We start from the raw sequence: 27,239 nt of genomic DNA on the forward strand, positions 1-27,239 counted from the left end.
AAAAAAAAAAAAATTGATTTAGAGGAAGAAGAGGGCCGGGCAGGTGATGGATTAGCAACACTGTCTGTACTGAAAGCAGGAGGAGAGCTACAAGACTATATGGCTATGCGAAGAGTGAATTTTGATGAATTCCCTCTGATGTGGTGAAAGGCACAAGAGGCATCCTTCCCAATGTTGAAGGCACTTGCAAAGAGGTTTTTAGCTATCCCAGGAACAAGTGTGCCATGTGAAAGTGTTTTCAGCATGGCTGGCAATGTTCTTCAAAAGCAAAGGGTGTTTCTGTTGCTAGAGAATGTCAAAATGCAGATTTTTCTGGCATTTTTTTTATTGACTAAGAATTTTTTTGTTCTGTAAATTTTTATCCATTCTTTCTAGTTTGGCCTGGTGTAGAAAATTGACAATCAGTCAAAAGAACTGGTGGTGTGGGATGTATACATGTAGTCAACTAAGACCCAATAGTGAATTATATTTGAATATCTAAAAGTGTGGCACAGAATTGACTTTTTTCTTGCTTAGTAATGTAATTAAATTTTTAGAAAACATTCTCTCACCTTACCTTGGATATCTACAGCTTTTAATTTTAAAGAAAATGTGCTAATTTAAAAATGATCTGTACGTTAAAATAACAGTTGTAGCAATATGTTAAAGATAATTAAAACTTTGTCATTTTTAGTTGCCGAAGTAGTAGCAGTTGCCAGGACATTGCCCCGTTCTCCTCTACATAGTTCCATCCTCATTCCCTACACATTGTGATATATTGGTGTATCACGATATTTACCTGGTGATATATCTCCATGTTGAAAACCAGACATCGCCCACCCTGCTGTGGTGGTTCTACATTTGTGGAATGCTCTCCCCAGGAAGGCTAGCCTGGTACTTTTGTTACATATCTTTGGGTGCCAGGCAAAAAGATTCCCCTTCTCTCAGGCCTTTGGCTAATTCAGGGGTCTGCAACCTTTAAGACAAAAAGAGCCACTTGGACCCGTTTCCGAAGAAAAAAAAACTGGGAGCCGCAAAACTCGTCATTCTAAAAATAACTTTTTTTGTCACTTTTTTATTATTTATTTGTTTGACCCCTCAGAATTACTCCTCCTCATAGAAGTAAACGTTAAATTAACAAGTTACCTTTTTGTGTGTGTGTGTGTGTGTGTGTGTGTGTGTGTGTGTTCTTCACTCCCCTTCAAAACAGTGACCAGCGTACATGCCCCCTTTCAATGCAGTGACCAGCGTACATGCCCCTTACAATGTAGTGGGCGGGCGGGAAGGTGACGCACCGCCCCCATGTGATGTCGCAGCCAGTACAGCGTCCGCCACAGTGGGGAGTGTCGGGGCACACAATGCGCCTCCTCCCCTCGCTAGTATCTGCCCCGGAGCTGCAGCAAAGGTATAAGAGAGCCACATGCGGCTCTGGGTTGCCAACCCCCGGGCTAATTAAAACAAATTGATGGTCTTTTAAATGGTGTGTGTGTGTGGGGGGGGTTGTTATTTATTACTATATTATGCATTTTTGTGTTTTCATGTTGTACACTGCCCTATGATAACCTCAGCTGAATGGCTGTATAGAAATTTAATAAATAATAATAATAATGTACTGGGACAGACCAACCTCCTCCCTCTCTCCTTCAAGGCATAATGATTTGGGATGGGAAGGGCCTTGGCATCTGTTGTGCCCAGTGCCCATGCCTCTAAAAGAAATCTGCTTTTCAAGTATTTCCAGGGTGATTACAGACAAATAAATATAGAAAATTGGTAACGTGATATCCTTCTGTAGAAGGATCATGTTCCCTCAGTGCAAGACAATGCAAATTGTCAGTTTATACAAAGCTCTTCATGTAGGAGAACAGAATGTCAGTAGACGTCAGATCTGAAATGTCAACACGCTTGATGGAGTCACTAAGCAGTTATTCTGTGGTTTCCTGGGATAGTGGGTAGAGGGGGAAAATACAGTTCACTTCCTTGTTCGTTTCAGACATTCAAAGTAGTGCTAGTTTGAATGTCTGTATGAAGGCTCTGATGTCCCTCTACCCCTTTATTTTGCATTATTCATCCTTAATGAGGAACAGGGATTTTTTGATTGTGTCTCTGGGACTGCAGAATAACTTCAAGTGGTGTGGTTTTGTACCCCAGTCATGGCCTTTTCGGCAGCTAAACAAGACCCATTTGCACAGGGAGGCCTTTGGGCAATAAATGATGAAGACTTTTTCTGAACTGCTTATGATCTAGAATTTGCTTTATGACTATTTTAACGTACTGCAGATACTGTTTTAGTTGGCTTTATTGTTGTTCTTGGGATACTTGCTTTTTTAAAAAAACACAACCTATGGAAACTGATTTTTCCATTTGTGGTGATGGGGTGCGGGGCTTTGGTTGTTGAATTTCAGTATAGGATTGAGTTGGGGCTAGGAAGTCCATCCTAGAAACTGTGCAGAGATCAAACCCACCTCTGACCAGAGGCAGCTGTTATCAAAAGTCTGCTGCTGAATCTTTAGCAGACAGGTTCAAACTTTAGTTCAGTTGGTGAAAAGGGTAATTAAGTTCCAGTTGATGTAGTTGCTGTTTTCCCTTGGCGTAACCCCATAAATCTCTGTTAATAACTGGCTGATGTAATTACAGGGCTGCTACTCATGGCAATGTACTTCTACCTGTGTTGATTTTGGTTTGACTGGTACCTGTTTCTTTCTTTCAAGCCAAGCATTACTAAACTAGCATAAAAATTTACTGATTATGGCAGAAGCTTTTGTGGACTATATTTTTTAAGGTGCCTCAAGACTCTTTACTGATATACAGTGATATACAATCCCAGTGGTACCTCTGGATGCGAACGGGATCCGTTCCAGAGCCCCATTCGCATCCTGAAGCAAACGCAACCCGTGTCTGTGAGAGCGCGGGTTGCGATTCGCCGCTTCTGCACATGCGCGTGACGTCATTTTGAGCGTCTGCGCATGCACGAGCGGCGAAACCCAGAAGTAACGCGTTCTGTTTCTTCCGGGTTGCCGCGGAGCGTAACTTGAAAACGCTGAACCTGAAGCATATTTAACCAGAGGTATGACTGTACTGATATACAATGTTAGTCATACTGGCAGTATGTAAGACCTATTGGAATCAATTGACTTGACCCATTGAAATGAATGGGCCTACTCTGTGACTTAGTCGGTTATCACTCTTTGTTGCAAGAGACTCTGTGTCTACTCTGTGACTTAGTCGGTTATCACTCTTTGTTGCAAGAGACTAACATAGAAATCATGCAACCTGACTTCCAGGCTTTCTTATAAGATTGGTCCATCTTGTAGGAACTGCAAAAGATGGTGCATGGTTGCTTGGGCACTACTTACAAAATTCAGCTTGATCCCCCACCTCTGGTCCCAGACAAATTAAACTATATTCAGATTTTGACTACAACTCCAGATTTGCTCAGCCTCCAGAGGCTGAATTAAATGCTTTTCTAGGTCATGCCTGGCTCATGTATCTGTACTGTTTGGCCATCCTTGTGTTGTAAGCATGTTAAGTAATCTTGGGACAAGTGGGCTGGCCTCATGAATCAAACAGTAGGTGGTTAATTTCTCCTGTTACTCTGTTACTTTTTGATGTTTTGTGCCCTTTTCTCTCTCATTTGCACACTGCTTTTTGAATAAATAAACTGATGGCCATGCTTTTTATAATATGTTAAGGAACTCCCTGGCCTTACTTTTTAAAAACCAGAGTAGAGAAACTGTGATCTGATATGGATGGGCCTATTATGGGTACAGTAGAGCAACATATTTTAATTACTCATTGTTTCCTGATCATAAAACAGATAAACTAAAAGACACTACAGCACATGGTGTTTAATCCCTCCTGGTTGTGGGAATTATACTCTGTGTTTGTGTATCTATTTAAATTTGGGATATCCAACATCACATTAAGACTTCTCTCAATCCCCCTGTGCCCCCATCTGCTGTGGAGGGTTCCCTAACACTGCAAAACAGATTTGGGGAAGGGGAAATCTGTTGTGCAAGGGGGCTGACAATGCTTTATGTCACTCATATATTTCAGTATTTTATTAGATTTAGTCACCTGGAATTGGTTATACTTCTCTGAGAGACAAATACCAGTATGCCTTAGAATGGGTTGTCTAGTTTTTCATATGTTCTATTCTTTCATCTTTTCAGGTTTCACAGATAAGCTGCTACGCCTGCCTTTTAAGGAGTGAGAGTCTACAGAAGTTTCAAGACAATATTGTCACCTGGTAAGCGTTTGATAGATGTTCTTGCCTATAAATATCTTTTTCACACTCTTTGTGAGAGACTTTGATTTTTACTGTTCAAAGCTACACATAATCTTGCTAACTTACTTGCAGCCATTCCTTCTATGTGGGGGCTGGATTACTGTTTCCTAAAAGGGAAAAAAGCACAATATATCTTATGTCTAGAATTTAAAGGTATATCTGCCTTCATGCCAATTTAAGAATCAGGGATTCTTACAAAGAATTCTGGGAAATTTAGGTTGGTGATAATGTAGATTCTGCCTTCCACATATTTTTAGAGTTGTATCAGAAGCTGTATGTGTGGACTTCTGCACATGCAAGAGGACTCTCCTCTTGTCTCCCTGCATGCCCCCAAAATCTGCTCCAAGGGGTTCTTAAGACTAGATTTTTAGGATATGTTGAAGGAGAGAAGGGGGATATTCTGTAGCATGAATAGAAGTATTGTGCTAGCGGAATGACTAATGTTGGATACAACACTTTATTTCCAGGGTTCCTTGGTGAGAGGATGGACTATTAATTTAGCAATCCTGTTTTGACAGCAGATACAAACCATGGTTTGCTCTGTTAGGATGTAATGACAAACTGGTTTCTGTGAAATAATTACCTACTGGTGAGCTTTCAGACCACCCTCTGGAAACATGTGAAACAGCCCAAAGACCATTTTGTAAAATAGCCAAACTGCCTGGTTGCCTGTGGCAAGTTAAGATTACCTTTGAGCAGCCGAGCAAGAAAGCTCTTGAAAAAAATGGAAGAATACACTTTCGTTTTTCTTTCAGGCTATCGGTAATGGCACAGATTACCAACATAGGTTTGTTTGGACATGCAGACTCGTGCATATTCTTATGGGCTAGGAATTTTTGTAGACCTGTTTGTCAAGTGTGATGAAGAATGGGCACACTCATTCCTCCAAATGTTACAATTTCCAAAACCTATTTCCTGGTGATTTGGGAGGTTGATTTTTTTACTCTTAAGTTTCAGCTGCTCAGGTAAGAAGGCCAGCTCCCAGCTTGTGCAGGATTAGCAGTCTCTTTGCCCAGAAAGCAAAGCAGTAGCTGTCCAAGGAAACCAGAGCAGTCTTTTGGTTTTCTGGCACAGCAAAACTGCCCCCTGCCAGTCTTTTCACAAATGAAATGAGAAAACACCGAAATACATGATGTAGTAGAACATGGTCATCATCTGTGGTTTAGCATTCACAGTGGCTGTTCTCAAGAAATACTAATGATCGCAATTGTTTACAGTTGGCATGTCCAAACTGGTTGGTGCTTTTCTGACTTAATGATGGCTTTCTGATTGGGCCCACATCACTGAACAGTGGTGAACTGTTAGGTTGTCCTTTTCCCCCTTGCATGTTCAGTTACTTGTTACCATGTAATACTGATTTTTATGTTAAAACCCCACAAGCTAAGATGAAGCATCAGATATGTCAGTTCCCTTAGTCAACAAATTACTTGTAATAGGGCCTCTGATTCCAATTGAGAGGACTTGAAGGTTTGGTAACATTGGCTCCACCTGTTGACTCACACAAGGTGCTGTTAGGCGGCTCCTGTTAATTAACTAACTAACTAACTAACTAACTCTCTCTCTCTCTCTCTCTCTCTCTCTCTCTCTCTCTCACACACACACACACACACACACCCCACTATCTGAATAGCATCTGTGGCGTTAGCAGAATTCTTGCCATATGCATTGCAGCTGCTCCCACTTGTTGCATATGTGTTTTGGATTCTACCCAGGAGCGAGCAGCTGAAGTGCATAATAAGGAGATAACTCCGTTGGAGCCTCTGTTGCAGTTCGTTTTGGAAGGGACAGGGTCAGTGAGCCCATCGCCTATAGGTTGTTTCTGTGCGATCTAGCACTTCATATGCACAAAGCCCTCACCTCCTTGGGACCTGGGACTTTGATCCTCTGGAGTCTGAATTTGGCTACCAGGCCCCACATTTCTTATGCTTATTCGGTGTGTAAGAGAGATACTCAGAAAGTGTTCAGGGGCATTAAGGTTGTTCTTTACTGGGGAGCATTTAGTCACTGGGAGGTGTTTGATTAGGAACAGGTTATATTGATACTTTCAAACTATTTTCCCCCCTTAATTTTTTTAAAATAAAGAGATGTGGATACTAGTGAAAATAGGCTGATATTTAAGCAGGGGCTTAAATGGTACCTCAGGTTACAGGCGCTTCAGGTTACAGACTCCACTAACCCACAAATAGTACCTCGGGTTAAGAACTTTGCTTCAGGATGAGAACAGAAATTGTGTGGCGGCAGCGCAGCAGCAGCAGCGGGAGGCCCCATTAGCTAAACCAACACTTGCCCGATTCTGCTGCTACCTATTCCATATTACTGTATTAGGTAACATACATGAAATCACATTATGTCTTCCGTAGTATTCTGGATACAGTGGTACCTCGGGTTACATACGCTTCAGGTTACAGACTCCGCTAACCCAGAAATAGGTTAAGAACTTTGCTTCAGGATGAGAACAGAAATCGCGTGGTGGCAGCGCAGCAGCAGCGGGAGGCCCTATTAGCTAAAGTGGTATCTCAGATTAAGAACAGTTTCAGGTTAAGAATGGACCTCCAGAATGAATTAAGTTCTTAACCCAAGGCACCACTGTACTTGCTTTCTTTAAGAGCTCTTAAGGATCTTTAATGCACATTTCAATATTGTAATAGTAGTGCCTCTTCGACCTCTCAGTGGCTTTTGATACCATTGACCATGCTATCCTTCTGGAGTGGCTGTTGAAGTTAGGGGTGGGTGCCACTACTTTGTGGTGCTTCCAGTCCTGCTTGGACGGTTATTTCTGGAGGGTGATGCTGGAGGAGTGCTCTTCAGCTCTGTTCTGTTTCTTCAAATCTTCTCCCTTTTTCTTTAGAGGTGCTTGCATGGGTCTATATCCCCCCCTCCCCACAAGTTGAGAGAGAAAATACATGAACTGTTATGCAAAATTTTAGTGGAGATGGTTTCACATGTTCTTCTTTTATGTTTTTAGATTGGGAACAAAAACAGAGAAGCACTGGCTATAGGTGAGAATTTCATTCTCTCTCTCTTTCTCTCTCTCTCTCTCTCTCTCTGTGTGTGTGTGTGTGTGTGTGTGTGTGTGTGTGTGTGTGTCGCACCCAGGTTTTGGCTAAGGCAGCCTTCTCCATCAGGGTGCCATTCGAATGTTGTTGGGCTACAACATCTGTGACCATTGACCGACCGTGCTAACTGGGGGCTGGTGGCAGTTGTCCAAAACACAGAGGGCCCCAGGTCCCAAGACTGGCCTAAGGGAACTAAATCACTGTGTATGTTGTTCACAAGACACTTCTATGCATAATGCTAACGCACATTAGAAATCCTTTGGACAGAAAGGCAGGATATAAGCACTGCCATGCTCCTTTTCAGGAGTGTTGGCACAGGTGCTCACGTTTTAGTGCTTCAAAGGTATCTTAAAGGGCACACAAATATTTGGCCTGCACAAAAATATTGTCTTCCTAAATATTGATACGAGTTTCACATGAGCTGCAGTCATCTGTGTGTGTAAGTGTCCACTTTATGTTATTGTTTTCTAATGAAGTTTATCACCTAAGAAACAATCTTGGTTTTTGTTAGTACCCATAAACTGGTATGAGAGAACTTTATAGGATGTCCCTGGTGAAAGAAAGTTCTTTTTTTCTCTCCTGAGCTACTAGACAAGACTACTAAATAAGAAAATGCTCTCTCATTTATTTCATGTCCTTTTCTTTTTCTGTAGCGTGCTTTTGAATAACACAAGAGACCACCCCAATGTAATAGGCTTTACTCTTGAGTAGTCGTGTATAGGATTATTCTGTTCATTAGTCACCTACTTGATAAGACAAGCAGTCTAAATACTGGGTCCAATAAATGTCCTGATGCTGCAGTTATTGCTGAAGCTAAGCGACTGTGGGGTGTAATCAGTTACCTGGATTGGAGACCCTGGGGGGACACAAGAAAAATGGGTTAGGAGTATAGTAATATTTAGTATCTATTTAAATACAGCTTAGATCAGAGCTTTCCAAACTTTTCATGTTGGTGACACACTTTTTGGACATGCATCATTTTGAGACAAAGTAATTCAGTTTTTGGGAATGCAGGTGGCGCTGTGGGTTAAACCACAGAACCTAGGACTTGCCAATTACAGGATTGGTGGTTCGAGTCCCCGCGATGGGGTGAGCTCCCGTTGCTCAGTCCCTGCTCCTGCCAACCTAGCAGTTCGAAAGCATGTCAAAGTGCAAGTAGATAAATAGGTACCACTCCAGCAGGAAGGTAAACAGTGTTTCTGTGTGCTGCTCTGGTTTGCCAGCCATGCTGGCCACCTGCTCCCTCGCCCAATAAAGCGAGATGAGAGCCACAACCCCAGAGTCAGCCATGACTGGACCTAATGGTCAGGGGTCCCTTTACCTTTACCTTTAATTCAGTTTTACAGTGGTACCTTGGGTTACAAACACCTTGGGTTACAAACACTTCAGGTTACAGACTCCGCTAACCCAGAAGTAGTACCTGGGGTTAAAAACGTTACCTCAGGATGAGAACAGAAATCGTGTGGCGGGTGCGGGAGGGCCCCATTAGCTAAAGTGGTACCTCAGGTTAAGAATGGTTTCATGTTAAGAACGGACCTCCATAACGAATTAAGTTCGTAACCAGAGGTACCACTGTACTTGCAAACTCGAGGTTAAACTAACCCCTTTCCAGCCCCGGAAGGAGTGCAGGGAGTGTTCGTGTGACACACCTACACACTGCAGGTGACACACTAACATGTTGCAATACACAATTTGGAAAGCTCTGGCTTAGATCCATCCCATATGTTCACAAGCCTTTTCCCGCGCTTAGTTTTGCCTTGAGTTCCTCCCCCCCCCCCCCCGCAGCTGCTTTCATTATTATAAATATTGCACAACTTGTTAATATCAATTTCTCCTCACTGTGAAGAGTAGAGTTTCGAAAATGCATTCACTTTTGACAGCTTTTCAGAGAGAACCATTAAGAAGTCTTATTCTATTTGCAGCTCTGACCTCCTAAATTATGTATGACTTTGGGCAACATGAGCTGGTATACTTAAAATCGACCACTAGATGTCAGCAGTACAAAAGAGAATGCTGAATGATGGGGTAGGAATGACAAACATGACTCAGAAGTAAATTCATAAAAAAAATTTCATGCTCACAGTAACTGTATAATTACGGCAGTTGCATTATTTCCAGTCTTGTACATGTGTGGAAGTTAATTTCAGTATCCCCTAAAATCTCTTTCTTATGCCATCTCTGGTTACATTGACTTTAGAAAAGAGAATCTCAGTCTCCTGAATAAAAGTGTATGTATAAGATTTTGCATTGCCAAAGCAGAGGGTTGGATTAGATTATCCTCATGGCCCCTTCCAACTCAATGATTCTGTGAAAAGATCTCCTTTATCAATATGCATTAATAGTTACAGTTGTACCTCCGCTTACGTATTCCTCTGGATATGTAAACTTTGGGATGCAAACGCGGCAAACCCAGAAGTATTTTTCTGCGTTTCACCCCGCGCGCATGAGCAGAAGCGCTAAACTGCCATGCGCAGAAGCAGTCCTCCAGTTGCGAATTTCTCGGGATGTGGCCAGACCTCCGGAACGGATCCCATTCGCAACTGTAGGTGGTACTGTATATGGAGATTGCTAAACTCAACTCTGTGAATAGGAAAGGAAAAGGAAAACACGTTATCTTCAGGTGTCCAGTCTTTTCTGCTGTTACATGATGGCCGTTGCCGGAGAAGCTTCTGGGAAGGGAGGAGGCAAACAGTGGGTTGGTTCCAGCAAGGCTCCTGTAGGAGGCCTCACTGTCGCAAAGAGCTCTAGTGGAATAGTGGCTGATACGAGTTGTATGTTATGGCTTGAGTAGACATCTCCAGATCCAAGCTGTTGCATGTCCCTTAGTTTAGCAGAGGCAAAACAGCAGTAGACTAGAATCGGATGTTATTAACTAATGTGACCCAAAATTTGTAGCATGAGGAGAGAAAAGCAATGCAATTCTAGAACCAGCATGGCATAATGATTGTAGTATCGGACAAGGACCAGAGAGACATGATTTTAAGTCTCCACTCAGCGATGACACTCACTAGGTGACAGTAACTCTCTGGTGAACCTATTTCAAAGGGTGACTGTAAAGATTATTATTACTATTATTATATATTTAATTTATATCCTGCCCTATACCTGGAGGTCTCAGGGCGGTTCACAGAACAAAATCTAAATACAGTGGTACCTCGGGTTAAGAACTTAATTTGTTCCAGAGGTCTGTTCTTAACCTGAAACACCACTTTAGCTAATGGAGCCTCCTGCTGCGTGGTGGCGGCGATATTTCTGTTCTCATCCTCAAGCAAAGTTCTTAACCCGAGGTACTATTTCTGGGTTAGCAGAGTCTGTAACCTGAAGCGTCTGTAACCCAAGGTACCACTGTTTTCAATCAATCCTTTATTAGGCATAGCAAACCACACATTATAAAACCAACACCGTATACAGATTATGGAAAGTACGAATTCAGCATAACAATTTGCATAAATAATACAGTATAACACTACCACATCACCGACCAATCAAGAACCACTAAATCTCTCTATAATGGCCCAGTCTTTTCCACTGTTCAAACGACAAAATATATAATCAAAATGAAAACAACGACCCAATAACACCCCCACAGAAAAGAGCCACATTTTAAAAGAGTATAGGCTGTCGAACAGATCAACCAAAGGCCTGGTTCAAAAGGAACGTTTTTGCTGGCACCTAAAGGTGTATAATGAAGGCACCAGGCAAACCTCCCTGGGGAGAGAGCATTCCACAGATGGGGAGCCACTGCAGAAAAGGCCCTTTTCTCGGTGTTGCCACCCTCCAGACCTCTCAAGGAGGAAGCACATGAAGAAGGGCCTCAGAAGATGATCTCAGGGTCTGGGAAGGTTCATAAGGAGAGAGGTGGTCCTGGGCCGTTTAAGGCTTTATAGGTCAAAGCCAGCACTTTGAATTGGGCCCAGAAACTATTTGGTAGGCAGTGCAGTTGGACCAGGATCAGTGTAAAGTGCTTAAACCACCTTGCTCCAGTGAGCAACCTGGCCGCTGAATTCTGCACTAGCTGAAGTTTCCGAACCGTCTTCAGAGGCAGCCCTGCATATAACGCATTGCAGTAATCTAACCTTGAGGTTACCAGAGCATAGATACCAGTAGTTAGGCTATCCCTGTCCAGATAGGGGCGTAGCTGGGCCACCATCCGAAGCTGATGGAAGGCACTTGAATGTACAGGAGGAGACCCATGTGCACAGACTTGGGAACCTTCGGAGGAAAGGTGGCATTAAAATAATTGTGGTGCATTGTTTGGATTTGACTTACGACACGGTAGTGAAAAGGAAAACCAAAGCCTAGTCACTACTGACAACTGTGGCCCCTGATTCCTAACATTTCCAGGCATTAATCCAACTACAGTACTTACCAGTCAGCATAATAAAATAATGCACACAGTAAGGAGCAAACCAGATGTGACAGGGCCATAGTGATGTATCTTCCCTATTTGCTTATTATTATTAATGTATGTTTATCTTGGTCTTCCTCCTGAAGGAGCCTAGGGCAGCCATACAACATCTCCGTTTTAATTTTTTAAAAATTGTATCTCTGTGTGTGTTTCAGTCTGCTTGCTTTATCTGAAAAGAAGCATTGGGTGCAAGAACAAACCTCCATTGCCATCTCTTACTGCACTCTGCTGCTTTTCAAGCTCATTTTCTCCAGCCCATTTCCAATACTAAGTTGAGGAGGCAAAAAATGACTTAAAAGTTTATTTCCCTCCCCTCCCTTGTGCCCTCCATTTTGTGTAAAGAGTAAACCCTCCCCCTTTTGTATAAGTGTGGAGCAGGCATTGTATAAAAATCCACATGGCTTGCCCTATCACATCCAGTTTGGCCTGGAGATGATGTTTTAGTGTGTTTGGAAGTAATTGTGAATTTTTATATTCTCTTTGCTATTCGATTCAACTTCAGCCTCTCCAAATGTGTTGGGATTTTTGGGGGGTTTGTTTTTTTTGCCGATTTCTTGCTGGAAAAGGATGAGCGCTAGTAGCTCACTTCGCAAGACTGCTTTCATAAGCAGCATGCTTGGATATATAAAGAGAACCAGTTGGCTGCTCAGTTTAGGATACTGCCTGTTGCTAAGGGCCATTTTACCTGACTAATCTTACCTGTGTTAAGAATCTCTTCTTAGCCTGCAGCTCAGAGTTGTGGCATGCTAAGAGAGGATGTTACCAAATCCTGTTCCCCTTAGATGCCCGGCAATTAGTCCTTTTTATTTCAGTATTCAGATTGACTTGCTTGTCTAATGTTCCTGGACATTTCAGTGTCATGCAGCCAGCGCCTTGGAAATATGCATATTTTAAGGAATGTATTATGCAAGTCAAGCAGGTTTGCACAAATTAAGTTTGCACATAGTCACTGCCATGTTGTTTCCAGTAGGAGTAAATACTAATCAGTTAATTATTTAGAACTGGAAAAACTGAGTGCTAATTGTTGTATGTTTGAAGTTATATATCACCATTCTAACTTGACAGAGCTGTCTAGCTTGAAAGCTACAGAACTCTGGAGCTTGTGTATTGTTAGAACAGAGCTTTATTCCATTTTCACAGATTGTAATATCATAGAGTTATAGAGTTGGATGGGCCACAATGGTCATCTAGTCCAGCCCCCTGCAATGCAGGAATCTTTTGTCCGTTGGTACTCATACCCATAGCCCTGAGATTAAGAGTCTCATGCTCTACAGACTGAAAGGAAGAGGAAACCACAATAGTGGTGTGTTACCTACGGCCGAACAGTTTTATTCCGCTTTTAAAAAAATACTCAAAACAGCTAATACAAGTGGCAATAAAAAACATGACAAATCACTAAAAATAACTTTAAAAGCTCCTTGCAACCAAAACGCATCAGTTTAACAAACAACCTTAAACTACTTTTATTAAAACACAGCGTTAGGTGCAAATGGTTGGGTCTATAACTCTCTCATGATGAGAACTGGATCAGGGCCTTAGTTACTTTTTTGCAGGGAGGGGAGAATTTCTTTGTGATTCCAGTTTATTCTGTACAAGTTTTAACAGGATTATCTCCAAACAGACATCTGCTGGCCCAGTGGGAGTTCACCTCCCTCTCCCAGCCTTTCAACCCCCACAAGCCTCCAAACTCTGCGCTGGAGGTTGGGGTACCCTCAGACAAATACTGCAGTGGGAGGAGAGAAAGGGAAATCTGCTTTCATAGCATTGGATTTCACTCTTTAGCTTAAGTCTCTTGAAACTCTGTTCCTTTGAGAATTTGTAAGAAAAAGGCACATTGTAGAAGTCATGCCTCTTTCTGCGGTCAGAGAATTAGCTCTAAAATCATGCTATCTTTTCCGGTCTGATTTATCGGGATCTTCTTTTATTGACTTTGATCTTCTGCATTGTTTTTTTTCCAAGCGAAAAAGCACAACAGTCCCCCCCCCCAAAAAAAAACCTCGTCAGTTCTTGGCGGTGAGGAATTCTGTATCTCTGCTTGTTCCTCCATAAATATTGAAAACGAGGGAGCGAGGTTACCACTCACTGAGCCGCGAGTCTTGTTCACCAGTTGGGAACAAAATAGTTATTAACCTACTCTTACCCCTGAGGGGAGTCATCTCTGGTTCTTGGGAATTTCTATTACATCCCGTAATTCTCTTTCGTTTTATCTCGACGGAGCCCAAGCTGAAATGTGCCTGGGATGTTTTCAGAATGAAGGCCATGCGTGCCAGTGTTGTTTTGAAAATATGCCTGGGCTTTCCGCCTGTCTGAATTTGACATGGCACTCTGCATCAGACAACCCCATAAGGCTGTAATGGGCAGAGTCATTTTAATCAGATGTGGCATCCCGTATGTCTTATTCTGCGAAAGTAGGTCAAGTTGGAAGCAGCCTTTCTCCGTGATTCCCACAACCTGGTTCCACAGGGCCTGAGAGAGCTGTTTGCTGATACCATAGAAACCGCTGGGAGGGATTAGGAGACGCTAAGCAAGGGCAGTCAAGAGTCTTTAGTACACAACCACTAGAAACCGAAGCTGGCAAAAAGCATTTAAATTTGATGCATTATTTTTAGGCCCTGGAAGGGATCCTCGGTGTAATAATCTGCTCTGACTAGTGGTGTGGCTTCACACAGCTGCAGGCGTTAAACAGGCTGCAGTTCCTTTATAGAATAGCATCATATATTGAAAGTGAGCCCAAAGAAATAGACAAAAGCTAAGGATTAAAGTTAAGTAGATACATGTGTTTTGAGCTTAAGGGGTGGGGGGAAGAATAAGCAAGCCTTTTTTGATTTTTTTACAAATAGGAATTATTTACAATCCTTAGAAACTATTCTTTAATATGTGGCATTCACATATTTTCCCCCTCTGTTACTGAACACCAGCAAAGGACTGTTCAACTTGATGAGATATGAAAAGATGTCTCTGCTCATTCTAATTGATTTCTCAAGTGGCATCAAAAAATGATGATACAGTTCATTGCAATTATTTGTACCAGTGCACTGTTTGGTTCCCGTGGTTGCTTGCTTTGTGTGTATGTATGTCTTATGGCCAGAACAAATTGACTTGATAAGCAGAGCAATCCAAGCCCTCTTCTCCTAGCTCTCCTGGCTGAGCCGACCAAGACAGTGTTACTGCCATTGCACACCATCATCTGGGGCAGTATGTGGTACTAGCAGCAGTAATGACAGAAACTATCATAAAACAATAGAATCTCAAGTCACATAGCAAGAATTGCTGGTCTTTCAAATTAAATATGACAGGTACATTAAAAATAGCTTTTTAAACTCTTAAGAAGCCACCAGACACAACAACACATCCCCTTCCTCTCCTGCTTTTGCAGCCCGCCATGCCTGTCCCACCTCCCCGAAAATCTGGAAATTTATTCTGCAAGGAAGCTGACCCCATTGGATGTTGTTCAAGAGCATTTGCTGGCAGGAGTGTTAGTGAGGCTCTTCCCTGCTTTCCCTTCCCCCACTTCAAATAAAGCAGTATTCTTAGGTGGACTGCATCGCATCTAACAGGCATCAGCTGAACTTTAATTTTGCTTCCAAGGGGAACTCATGTTAAGCGGGCTTAGAAGGCGAAATTCTTACAGCTGGATACGAAAATGAATTAAATTGTCATAGCCAGATTATTTTATTTATTAAATTTGTATGCCACCCTTGATCTGAAGATCTCAGGACAATTCACAGCATAAAAATACTGGATAAAAGCACAAAATGCATCCTAAAAGCAAAATGAAGAAGAGAACAAACCAATAACCCCTCTCCCCTCCCAGACAATTCAGGTGTGGACTCTGTTGAATTGGTGGAGGGAAAATATTGGTGATGCTGTGATGTATTTGGGGAATAAATCTATCTCGTATGGTATGGCAGTCTTTGTATTGCAGGGCCTTCTGAAATACAAACTTCTGCTGTAAAAACATCCAAGCTTACAGCCTTGCCAGTTTTATTGAGGGCTAAGTACTTTATCCTTCACACACCAGTAATTGCTTTCTGAACAGACGATTTCATGCACCGTTCAAGCCACACTCTGCTGGCTTTCCAAGAATATCTTTCTTTTCAACGTGATACCTTGGAGCACAGACTTGACATCTTGTTAAACTGTCAGCACTTGAGATTCTTAGATCTAAAACGAGGCATTTCTGCAGTGCCATCCATCTTAATGGACCTGTAGCCCTTTTCAAAATGTAATAACATGCTTGCACAAAAATGGCCGCCGACCGTTGCATGGTTGAAGCAGAGTGATTTTTGTAGCGAAGTGTACAGACTAGATACAACAGAAAACTACGTTTTATCCCATATGTCTCAGGAAATATGAAGAAACCTCTAGTGTTTAAACAAAACAAAAAAAAATCCTTCCAGTAGCACCTTAGAGACCAAGGTGCTACTGGAAGGAATTTTTTTATTTTTTGTTTCGACTATGGCAGACCAACACGGCTACCTACCTGTCCCTAGTGTTTTAATTTCCTACATGGAAAGAATCCTTTATCAAAAGAAGAGTTTGGTCACGTGGAGCTTGCCTTGCATTCTGAAGAGGTGCATTCTAGATATGTCTTTACTCTCTCAGTGAGAACTAGGCCTGGGTTTTGTGCTGCCATGAATGACCGGGACTTTTGCAGTTCTACTCTTGCTGTATTGTTGTGCTGCGGAGTTCATATGTCTGTGTGGCAGTTACTTTGTGTTCATTGGTTTGCATTCTGCCTCTGCAGCTACATTAGGAGTACCAACTGTCGCCCTCAAGAAACATTTTATTGGCTATAATAAAAGCGCAAACAATCAAATAACAATAGACATGACCCACCTTTCCCTTCCTAGCACACTTTTTTTTTTGGGGGGGGGGGGAGATCCAGGGAAGTAGAACAGGTAGCTGCATATATCAAGAGAAGAGAAGGCGGACTATAGAAGAGAAACGGAAAATGCTTTTTAGGTATTGCTGGGTATCTGAAATGTTCTTATAGACTAGGAATGGGGAACCTGCAGATTCTGGATGTCTCTGAACTTCAACTCCCACAATCGCTGACCATTGGCCATGTCGGCTGACTGGAGTCCAACTACGTCTGAATGGCCGCAGGTACCTCACTCCCATTTTGGACTTGGAGTTTTGAATCCATTAAAATGAACTAGAAAAGGCTGTCAAACTTTGCTATCATCCATAGATATTCTGAAGTGAAACAGTGTGAGAAGAGGATGCCTGCGAAACACAGCCATACAGAATTGGATATTTTGAAATTCTAATTTATGAACAGTGTATTATGGGCATCTGACTTCCATGAGTACAATTGGGGAGCTTCATGGTGTGAGATTTTCTCTTGCTTTCTGATGGATGTTCTTCTGTCTGCTATTGGGTAACCCACTTTTCAGCTGTTGGATGTGTTGGGAAGTTGGAAACAATACTCCATTGCTTGGATCATACAGGAACTTAAAATACAGGAGTACCTGGAAAGTTAATGCATTTCCCCCCTGTTAATCTCATATTCTTTTTTAAAAGAAATATTCTTTGTCTTTTCTCGTTGTCTCAACAGGTACCTTAGCATGGGGAACCTTCTTAAAGTTTTGACGTGCACAGACCTTGAGCAGGGACCAAATTTTTTCCTTGACTTTGAAAGTGAGAACATTTAAAAAAAAATGTATCTTTTATCTTGTGCCCTAAGTAGTCCAAAGAGAGTCTACCAGTTAGACTCACTTTTGCATGTACTTTTATTTGTGTGCATGTTGCTGCCTCTTTGTAAACACAGCACCAAGTTTGGGAGCAACTGCAGAGGTAGCATGTGAATGAAGGGGGTCTAAGTAGTTGTTTTTATAATTTACAATGTTTAATATCAATTTATATTTACTGCTGTGAAAATCAGATGCTGCTGTGCTTCTGGGCCTCCTTTGATGAAGTCATAAAAGAATCTGCCTGTTGCCTTATGCCTTTTGCATCTTAACACCCAGTTCAGAAGTTCGTATCTCATCTTAATAAGCCAAGGGATGCACAAGCCTTTTGTCTCAGATGTAGCTCCTTCATGGCACACCTGGGGGAGCCAGAAAGTCTATAATTAACCACAGTTTCCCCTTTCATCTGAGTGGGGAATCTATGACTAGCAGCTTCAGAACAAGCCAAGGTCTTAAACCACAGCTTAAACTTTGTTTAAGACCCTGACTTGCCCCCAGTTCAGATGCTACTTCCCAGTTCAGATGAAATTGGAAACTGTTATCATTTATAAGGGGGCGTTTGAAGTGTCCGTGTGTTCAGGCAAAAGGCCTGTGAATATCAATGGAAATTAAATGAAGCGACAAATGTTTGATTGCAGTCTGTGAGTTTCTAGCTCACACTCAGTTGCATGTAGCTTTAACATTGTTTATTTTAAATGGTCATTAAGATCTGTTTAGAATTGCCTTTCCTTAAAGGAGGTATCCTAATGCCACATGTATTCAATGATGGAACTGTTTTAAAATGGTATCCGACTTAAGTCAGGACTCTGAGCTAGATCTACTGAAGCTAACTTAATTTGATTTCATATGCATTTTATTTCATGATTGCATGAGCTATCTTGTTAGGGCTATGCCCTAAGAAATGGCCTTTTTATAAGGATGCAATAACAGCAACAGCTTTTCCCAGCAAAAACATCTCCCTTGCGGTAGCAAGTATAATTTTGCTGTTAAATAGAGAAATTTTCTAGAATGGCATGTGAATTCCAGATCTTAAATAAGAGTTGGTATTCAACTAGATTTTACTCAAGAGCAGACTCACTGAAATTAAAATGAGCTTAACCCAAGGGTCTTGTAAAACTTAGCTGAATACCACCCAAGGAATTTTTAATAGAACAGATGCTGTACCAACATGGATTTGAACAGTATTAGTATCTGATTTTGTATTCTACTCCTAAATGCTACTCATGACATCTGACCAAAGGTCTGTGTGCGGCTTTTATCCAGCTAGGCACCTTCTGATTTTTATCTGGAGCAATGATAAATAGCCCAGTGCCCAGGACTCAAGCCCTGTACACAAATGCCACACAGTCCACATACCTGTTGGTATTATTTCATAGGCGCAAATGAGCCTGCCTTCTGCTGAGCTGGGCCTTTGGTCAATCTAGCTGAGTATTCTGTACCCTGACTGACAGCTGCTCTCCAGCATCTAAGGGTCTATCCCATCACCTGATGCCTGGGATCCTTTTAATGGAAGATGCCAGAGATTAAACATCAGGTCTTTTTGCGCAAAGCATTTGCTCTGATCTGTGGCGCTTCCCTTCTTGTGTGTTGCATGGCAAGGTTGATTAAAATTGTAGATGCCTATTTATTGATTTTGTATATTAAAAAAGATTACTCAGCTTACTAATTCTCTGCCTCATGTTTTCACACCAAATCATTATACAGCTGATAAGGAGGTTCCTCACTTGCCCACAGCTGTGATATTACTATCCACATTCTGTGAGCTATTGCTTCATTTGCTCCTCTTACCAAAGCTAGTAAGCCTATGCTCGGCTTGCCATATTTCAAAAACTGAAAATCCGGACACAAAAGTTTTAGGAAATCAACACTTCTGACATGCGTTGCCATACACCCGGGTTTTCCTGAACATTTCCCCAATTTTCGAAAATTCTTCCCGGACGCTATTTTCGATGTGCAAATCCTGGATATGTCAACCCTAACCTATGTGTTTCTCTAACCTAGAAGGCTTTTACCATGTAGATTGTGAAAGGCTGAACTGACCAAAGCTGTTTTGACAAACAAGGCTTCTAGATATTCCAGTTGCATTTAGACATAATGCACAGATTGCAAGTATATTTTGATAGGAAAAAGAAACCCAAACCATGTATATATATTTAAACACTATTTTCAGGAGTATATTCAAGCACACTCAAGATGTTTATATTTGAAAATTGCGTAACTACAAATATGACTTAATATGCTGTCCTGTTGTTTAGATGCTCAACCTACAGAATCAGAAAAAGAAATTTATAATCAGGTAAATGTAGTGTTAAAGGATGCAGAAGGAATCCTGGAAGACTTGCAGTCATACAGAGGAGCCGGTCATGAAATACGAGAGGTAAAAAGCATAATTGGATGGAGTATTTTGTAATCAATTTAGTGATGCTACATGTCATACTTTGCATTAGTGATTATGACCTTAATAAAGGTAAAGGGACCCCTGACCATTAGGTCCAGTCGTGGCCGACTCTGGGGTTGTGGCACTCATCTTGCTTTATTGGCTGAGGGAGCCAGCATACAGCTTCCAGGTTGTGTGGCCACCATGACTAAGCTGCTTCTGGCGAACCAGAGCAGTGCATGGAAATGCCGTTTACCTTCCCACCGGAGCGGTACCTATTTATCTACTTGCACTTTGACGTGCTTTTGAACTGCTAGGTTGGCAGGAGCAGGGACCGAACAATGGGAGATCACTCCGTTGCGGGGATTCGAACCGCCGACCTTCTGATTGGCAAGTCCTAGGCTCTGTGGTTTAACCCACAGCGCCACCGTCCCATATGACCTTAATACAGATCAGTTAAAGGTTCAGTTTCTGCCAGAGTCTCTATAACTTTTAAATAACAGTTTGTGCACTACGAATAGCATGCTCTATGTTCAAGTAATTTTTACTATCTTGTTTTAACTGCCCTCTCGGCAGTCCTGAAACAGAGGTAATTTTGGACCCTTTCCGGATAATCAGATTTATATTGCAAACATGCAGTGTGAATGTTTCTCACTTGTTGCACCAACAACCACATTTTCTTTCCTTGGCGCCACAATTCTATTTCAGGGTATCTCATTTCCCCTACCTTTTAACCACCTGTAATATTTAGTTGATGGGGGAATCCGTCACCCAGTTAGTTCCTGACATTCTTCTGATATTGTTGCATGACATGTAGTCGTGCAGGTAGCTTGGGCTAAACCATTGCTCAGCAGTGGAACATGATGACTGCATACAGAAGGCTCCAGATTCAGCCCTTGGCATCTCATGTTAAAAGGATATTAGGCACCATGTCTGGGAGAGACCTCTGCCCTGAGACCTTGGGGAGCAGCTGCCAGTTGGTGGAAGAATGATCTGACAATAGTACGAGTCTCATTAATCAGCAGTGCAATTTCCCTTCTTCCCCCCGCTCTTGCCTTTGCCATGAAGTGATCCTCGTTCTCCACGCTGCAGGCTATTGACATGAGAGTGAGACTTGTGTACCGCGAGAGCTTCATCTAGGCTTTTTCTCTCTCTCTGAGCTCCTCTAGGGAATGTGCATGGTCACACAGAACAATGTCTCTGTTTTGTGGTCTTATGGCTTGGTTGTCCCATGCTTTTATATGGTTTAAATGTAGAGAAAACTATACTGTAAAGCAAATATTATTATAAAGCAAACATCCTTGCTCGTGTTTAATTGTTCCAGGCAATACAGCATCCCACTGATGAGAGGCTCCAGGAGAAGGCATGGGGTGCGGTTGTCCCTCTAGTGGGCAAACTAAAGAAATTCTATGAATTTTCTCAAAGACTTGGTAAGTGTCAGTAGTAACTGATTGATTGATTTGCTCCACAATATTGTATGATCTACCAGGTAATTAAGGCCAGGATCCCACGGTGTTAAGTATTTTAGCATGGTAGAATTTGTTGATATTACTTCTAATGACTTGTATTGCTAATTTACTACCTACACCGAAATGTTGACATTTACTGCTAATTTGGTGGGTTTGTTTTTTGTTGTTTGTAATTTCTAGTCTAATGTATCTTGGCACCAATATCAACTGCTTTTGAGGAAGGTTGAAGGAGACTCTTTTTTTTTTGGGTAGTCCACTGGCACCTAGGATTTTATAACACCTCGATTGTGGCCTGCTTTTGTAATCATCCAGAACGACAGGACATTCAACACTTTCACACTGTTTTACATAACTGTCCCCCTTGTTCTTGCGTGCAGAAGCTGCATTACGAGGTCTTCTTGGGGCTTTGACAAGCACTCCATATTCTCCCACGCAGCACCTGGAGCGAGAGCAGGCTCTTGCAAAACAGTTTGCGGAAATCCTTCATTTCACACTTCGTTTTGATGAGCTGAAGGTAAGTCCAGAATTATCCCCGCATAGTTGTCCAAACTGAACGGTCGCAAAGCAGGTGTGATCCGTGTTACGGCGTTGCACAGTGCTTGTTTGTCCATTGATCCGATGTTGCTGTAAACAAATACGGAAATCCCTTTCCATTTTTGCTCCTGGATGGCAGCCAAGGACTGTTAACCCTGATCTTACTGATTGTTCAAGCTCGTCACATCACTAAGGACATAAGAAGACCCCTGCTGGACCAGAACAGAGGAACATTTTAGTCCAATTACCCATTCCTCATACTGGCACAAAATGCTGGAGGTTCTCCAAGCAAGGGACAGTACAGCCATACCTATAAGCATCCAGGCAGAGCTATCTGTCCTGCTAACAGCAGCGACTAATGCTTGCCCGATTCAGCTGCTACCTATTCCATATTACGGTATTGGGCAAAACACACGAAATCACATTATGTCTTCCATAGTATTCTGGATATTTAATAGCCTAGTTATGCAAGATTCTGCCTTGACAAAAATAATATTTAGGATCCTGCCCTAGACCACCGCTTCGGTGCAGGACCTCAAGATGCTGGCCTCATTTCCCAGGTCTTCACAGAACTGAAATCCCTTGCCCCTTCATAATGAGTTAGGGTATGATCCGCACTTGTCACCAATACATCCTCCCTCCCCATCTTTCTAGATGACGAATCCCGCAATTCAGAATGACTTCAGCTACTACAGAAGAACTTTGAGTCGTATGAGGATCAATAATGTTCCAGTAAGTACCCTTCTGTAGAAGTGAAGAAGGTATTTCTTTGTGACCCTTGTATCACTTACTCTGTTTATTCAAAACCAGTGAAGATTGTGATTTGTAAAATTTTATACTTTGGTAGGCAGAAGGAGAAAATGAAGTAAATAACGAATTGGCCAACAGAATGTCTTTATTTTATGCCGAAGCAACGCCAATGTTGAAAACCTTAAGCGATGCCACGACAAAATTCGTTTCAGAGGTATGTGCGTGAATAGACCTCCTTGTTAGGAAAACTGTGGAAAACACAAGTGTGTTGCGTAAAACTGGCTTGTGCTACTGACAAGACTCCATGTTACAGACTTTTGGGTGCATCTTAATGTTGAATTTCACGTGTCAGTGTGATTTGAAGGTGTTAAGGGCTGTAGAATTGACTTAGTTATAGAAGAGAGGTTTCGGAATTCAGTAAATCTTGTGACTCGTCATAGAGGGCAGCATCTCAGCGCAACTCAGTAATGCGCAGCTAAAGTTTGCTCCCTCCCTACCCCACAACAACTTGTCTGCCTTTTGCACTTGGCTCCTAAAACTTGTCACTGAAGCTTCTCCACCAAGGGGAAGAATATTGCTCTCAACATGATCAGTGTTACTCAAGCTTGGGTCCCCAGCTGTTGTTGGACTACAACTCCCATCATCCCTACCTAGCAGGAGCAACGGGCAGGGATGATGGGAGTTGTAGTCCAGCAAGTTTGAGAAACACTGGTCTACGTCAGTAGGTAGTGGTTCTCCAGGGTTTGAACAGGAGACATTCTCAGTCCTACTTGGAAAAATTGGGTTGCTGCTTGCATTACAGTAACTATGTATTTCTCATGCCAATTACAGAACAAAAATTTGCCTATAGAGAACACCACAGACTGCTTAAGCACCATGGCCAGCGTTTGCAGAGTTATGCTGGAAACCCCGTAAGTACCGAGGCTACTTCAAACATAACTTTTGATCAAAACACCATTTTATTTATTTGACAAACATGGGCATCTCCCTAAGCAAAGCCTCTTTGTTTTTTACTGAGAAGTTTCAAACGCTAAGAAGGAATCATACTCTGATCACGATAAGCCATAGATAGTAAGTCACAAATTCAGAGTTAATTTGCCGACGGTATAAACAATTTGAGGAAAACCAGAACCTAGAATTAAGGAAGAATAAGCTAAGAACCTGGTAGTTCCTTTCTGGTATGTACCCAAGTGCAGGACTGACTGCAGTCGTATTGAACTAGTAAGAAACTTTTGTAATATGGCAGATAGAGGAGGGAAGTGGGTGGAGAGTCTCGGTCATTGAAGACCGTGCATTATACAGAGCAAGGAGTTGGGGCCAAGCCTGGTTTACTGAATTGGACCATGCCATTTTCCTGACTGAACACATCTGACCCAGATGTTATGGTCCGGTTAGGGTCAGGGAAGGAGCCTGTGACCCACAAGGTGGGCTGTGCAGAGGCGATTCCTTCCGTAACAGTCTCCCAAGTGCATTTTACTTTCTTCCCCAGAAGTGGCTGCTATTGATAGTGCTCCTTGGAGAAGACAGATAGGGTGCTCTCTCTGAGAGGTCTCGACACTTCCAGTTTTGTAGTGCCTGTTTCAGATTAAGCTGGACATGTGCCAGATGGCTAGTTCTTGTGGGAACAGTTCTTTTTAATATTTCAACACCGGAATGTATCGGAAGGCATCTGTACGCTTTGGGAAATGGTTTGATCTCATGCATAAATCAGGAAGATATAAGAACCTGGAGCGTACTTTGCCTGCATCTTGAGCCTCTTTTCCAGGGTTGACCCCCAGTGCTTGATCACCCTAACCTGCCACAAATGGTTATTGTGCAGCCAGATATCGCGGGTGGTTTTAGCAAGGCGTGTTGCGCTGTTAGGAAAAGGTAGGAACGAAACCCCAGCACCAGGCTTCAGGATTTGCAGTTGGGAAGGAAGAAACTTTACCCTGAGAAGGCTGTTATTTTGGGGATGGCATTCCGCTGAGACGCTTGCTCTAGTTGTCTCTCACTTGGACTACTGCAATGCGCTCTGTGTGGGGCTACCTTTGAAGGTGACCCGGAAACTACAACTAATCCAGAATGCAGCAGCTAGACTGGTGACTGGGAGCAGCTGCCGAGACCACATAACACCGATCCGGAAAGACCTACACTGGCTCCCAGTATGTTTCCGAGCAAAATTCAAAGTGTTGGTGCTGACCTTTAAAGCCCTAAACGGCCTCGGCCCAGTATACCTGAAGGAGCGTCTCCACCCCCATCGTTCTCCCCGGACACTGAGGTCCAGCACCGAGGGCTTTCTGGCGGTTCCCTCACTGTGAGAAGCAAAGCTACAGGGAACCAGGCAGAGGGCCTTCTTGGTAGTGGCACCCGCCCTGTGGAATGCACTCCCACCAGATGTCAAAGTGAAAAATAACTACCAGACTTTTAGAAGACATCTGAAGGCAGCTCTGTTTAGGGAAGCTTTTAATGTTTAATAGGTTATTGTATTTTAGTGTTTTGCTGGAAATCACCCAGAGTGGCTGGGGAAACCCAAACCCAGCCAGATGAGCGGGGTATAAATAATAAATTATTATTATTTAGAATTCAGCTTTGGATAATCAAGTGTTTACTGCCGTGTCTTGTTAAAATCCCAGGGAATACAGAAGCAGGTTCACCAACGAGCAAACGGTATCGTTCTGTCTGAGGGTGATGGTGGGCGTCATCATTCTCTATGACCACGTGCATCCAGTAGGCGCGTTTGCTAAAACGTCAAAAATTGATGTAAGTTCTGGGGCTGAGTGAATTACGCTTCCTTGTGGTGGGCCAGCTGGGTGGGGTGGAGGCAAGAAGGAAACACAGAAGATAGTCATTTATAAAATATGTATTTTTTAGCACATCTGCATGTCAATAAAAATGATGCTGGTGATTCAGTGCAAGTTCCCATATTATGCCAGCTAGGCTGCACTTGTGTGAAAATGCTATTTCTATGAATCATGGTCAGTGTATCTATGGCTGCCTTGGCTTCCTTCGAGGGCTGTTGTTTTAAAGTCATTGCTGTCCCACTGATTGAGCTAATTGTATTGACACGAGGGGCTGGATCCTTTCTGAAAAGTGAAATTGCAGGTTGTGTCATGGTTACATCCAACGCCGGTTTGTTGTGAATTAACGTGTGTTTCCTGTCTCCCCAAACCCTTTTGTATTGATTTCCAGATGAAAGGATGCATCAAAGTTCTCAAAGACCAGCCTCCAAACAGTGTAGAAGGCCTTCTAAATGCTCTCAGGTATCTAGCTTTTGAACGTGGAATCACTGTAAGTGCCAACTCTTCTTTCTTGGAAAACAGTGGTTAGCACTGGTAAATAAGGACTACTGGTACAGTGTGAAGGCAGGTACAGCATTTTAGAATTTTTCAAATGCCTACGTACACGGGGATTCAGCAGGAACACCCAGCCCAGAGCTTCCTTCCACTGCACTGCCCCAGGAATGCCCTCTTGTTCCCAAAATAGTCTTTTTTAAGGATCAGACTGTCAGAAACGTACAAAGCCATAGGATCACAGAGTCCAACCCCCTGCAATGCAGACATATGTGCATGGTTTTTACACACTTTTATTTTTCCTTTTTAGGTACACAACAAAACATTTGAATGATGAGACTACCTCGAAGCAAATTAAATCTATGTTGCAATAACAGTTACCTGGAAATTATGCTCTGCTGTAAACAGTATTCTGCAATGACGGAGATGCACAGATCTTTTTTCTTTTTTTTAAGTGATTGCAACTACTATCTTGTTCAGTCTTGCTTTTGATTTTTCTCCTCTTCTTGTCTTCTCCATTAAAAAAAAAATCACGTTCTTGTTCTTGAGTAAGCTGATAACTTCTTTTCTGTGCCAAAATCATTGAAAATTTTATCAACCCTGGGAGGTGATTTTTTTATTTTATTTTTTATTTTGCCTTTCAGAATGGCCATTCTGTGGCAGCTAATTCTGCATTGCGTTTTGGATTTCTCTGGACTGGAGAAAGTTCTGTGACTTGAACTAAATATTTTTAAACGTGGTTTTTTTTCCTTTTTTTGAAAAACTAATATTTAATATTGCTTCTTGTGCATGGCGAAACTGCCTATTTCTGCTATTTAAAAAGAAAGAAAGAAACTCTCAGTGACTTCATTTTGTATTGCAGCTTTTTTATGTGCAACCATGAGGAAACTTAAGAGCAGATTTGTTTAAATTAACTGTGTTTGTACAAATGGTACCCAACACACAAAGGTTTTTTTTAAGAAAAAAAATAAATAAATGAGTAAAACTGTTTGTTTTAAAAAGTTAAGTTTGCATTTTGACTCATTTTTGTAAGGATGTCTGTTGTATGTTTAATAACTAACGTTTAAAAAGAAAAGTGGTGTGTGCGTAGTCAAATTACGTATGCATGTTCGTGTCAAATGATTGGCTGTGGAGACAACAATAAAAAACGGCTTTCATTTTTCTAAGTGTGATTTGTTTTACCAGTGTTGTTGAGAGGCCTGTGGTCAGTAGCTTTTTGCTAGGTCCCTGAGCTTTAAAAATGAACCCCCATGAAACTGGGTCCTGTGGCGTGTTTTATCAGAAATAAGTGTTGATGTATTGGGTGCTACTTACTCCCAGGTAAGCAGGTAAGCGCTGCTCTGTTCCAGAGAGTCCCCTTGAAACCAGAGCAGCATGTTAGAACGTTCCTAATTGCTTTCTATGGAACTTAGTTAT

At 42.2% G+C, this 27,239-nt stretch overlaps 1 protein-coding gene across 5 annotated transcripts in view; it reads left to right on the top strand.

Moving 5' to 3' along the window:
• Nucleotides 1-26,984, top strand: part of CYRIB (CYFIP related Rac1 interactor B) — a 66,784-nt gene extending 39,800 nt beyond the window's left edge. For 4 of the 5 annotated variants that reach the window (XM_083749382.1, XM_083749381.1, XM_083749383.1 and 1 more), the window contains exons 2-13: nt 4,149-4,225; nt 7,230-7,263; nt 17,289-17,371; nt 19,677-19,798; nt 21,123-21,228; nt 21,645-21,781; nt 22,456-22,533; nt 22,649-22,765; nt 23,383-23,462; nt 25,167-25,293; nt 25,723-25,793; nt 26,134-26,984. In XM_083749382.1, coding sequence (XP_083605508.1) covers nt 17,299-17,371; nt 19,677-19,798; nt 21,123-21,228; nt 21,645-21,781; nt 22,456-22,533; nt 22,649-22,765; nt 23,383-23,462; nt 25,167-25,293; nt 25,723-25,793; nt 26,134-26,197 — 975 coding nt within the window. In that variant the 5' untranslated portion in view covers nt 4,149-4,225; nt 7,230-7,263; nt 17,289-17,298 and the 3' untranslated portion in view covers nt 26,198-26,984. Of the gene's footprint in view, nt 1-4,148; nt 4,226-7,229; nt 7,264-15,538; nt 16,096-16,221; nt 17,372-19,676; nt 19,799-21,122; nt 21,229-21,644; nt 21,782-22,455; nt 22,534-22,648; nt 22,766-23,382; nt 23,463-25,166; nt 25,294-25,722; nt 25,794-26,133 lie in introns of those variants that run through there. The other variant, XM_083749385.1, reaches the window with a different exon arrangement.
• Nucleotides 26,985-27,239: the final 255 nt, after the last annotated feature.

The sequence above is a fragment of the Podarcis gaigeae genome (assembly GCF_964106915.1).
Source record: "Podarcis gaigeae genome assembly, chromosome: 7".
Lineage (NCBI taxonomy): Eukaryota > Metazoa > Chordata > Lepidosauria > Squamata > Lacertidae > Podarcis > Podarcis gaigeae.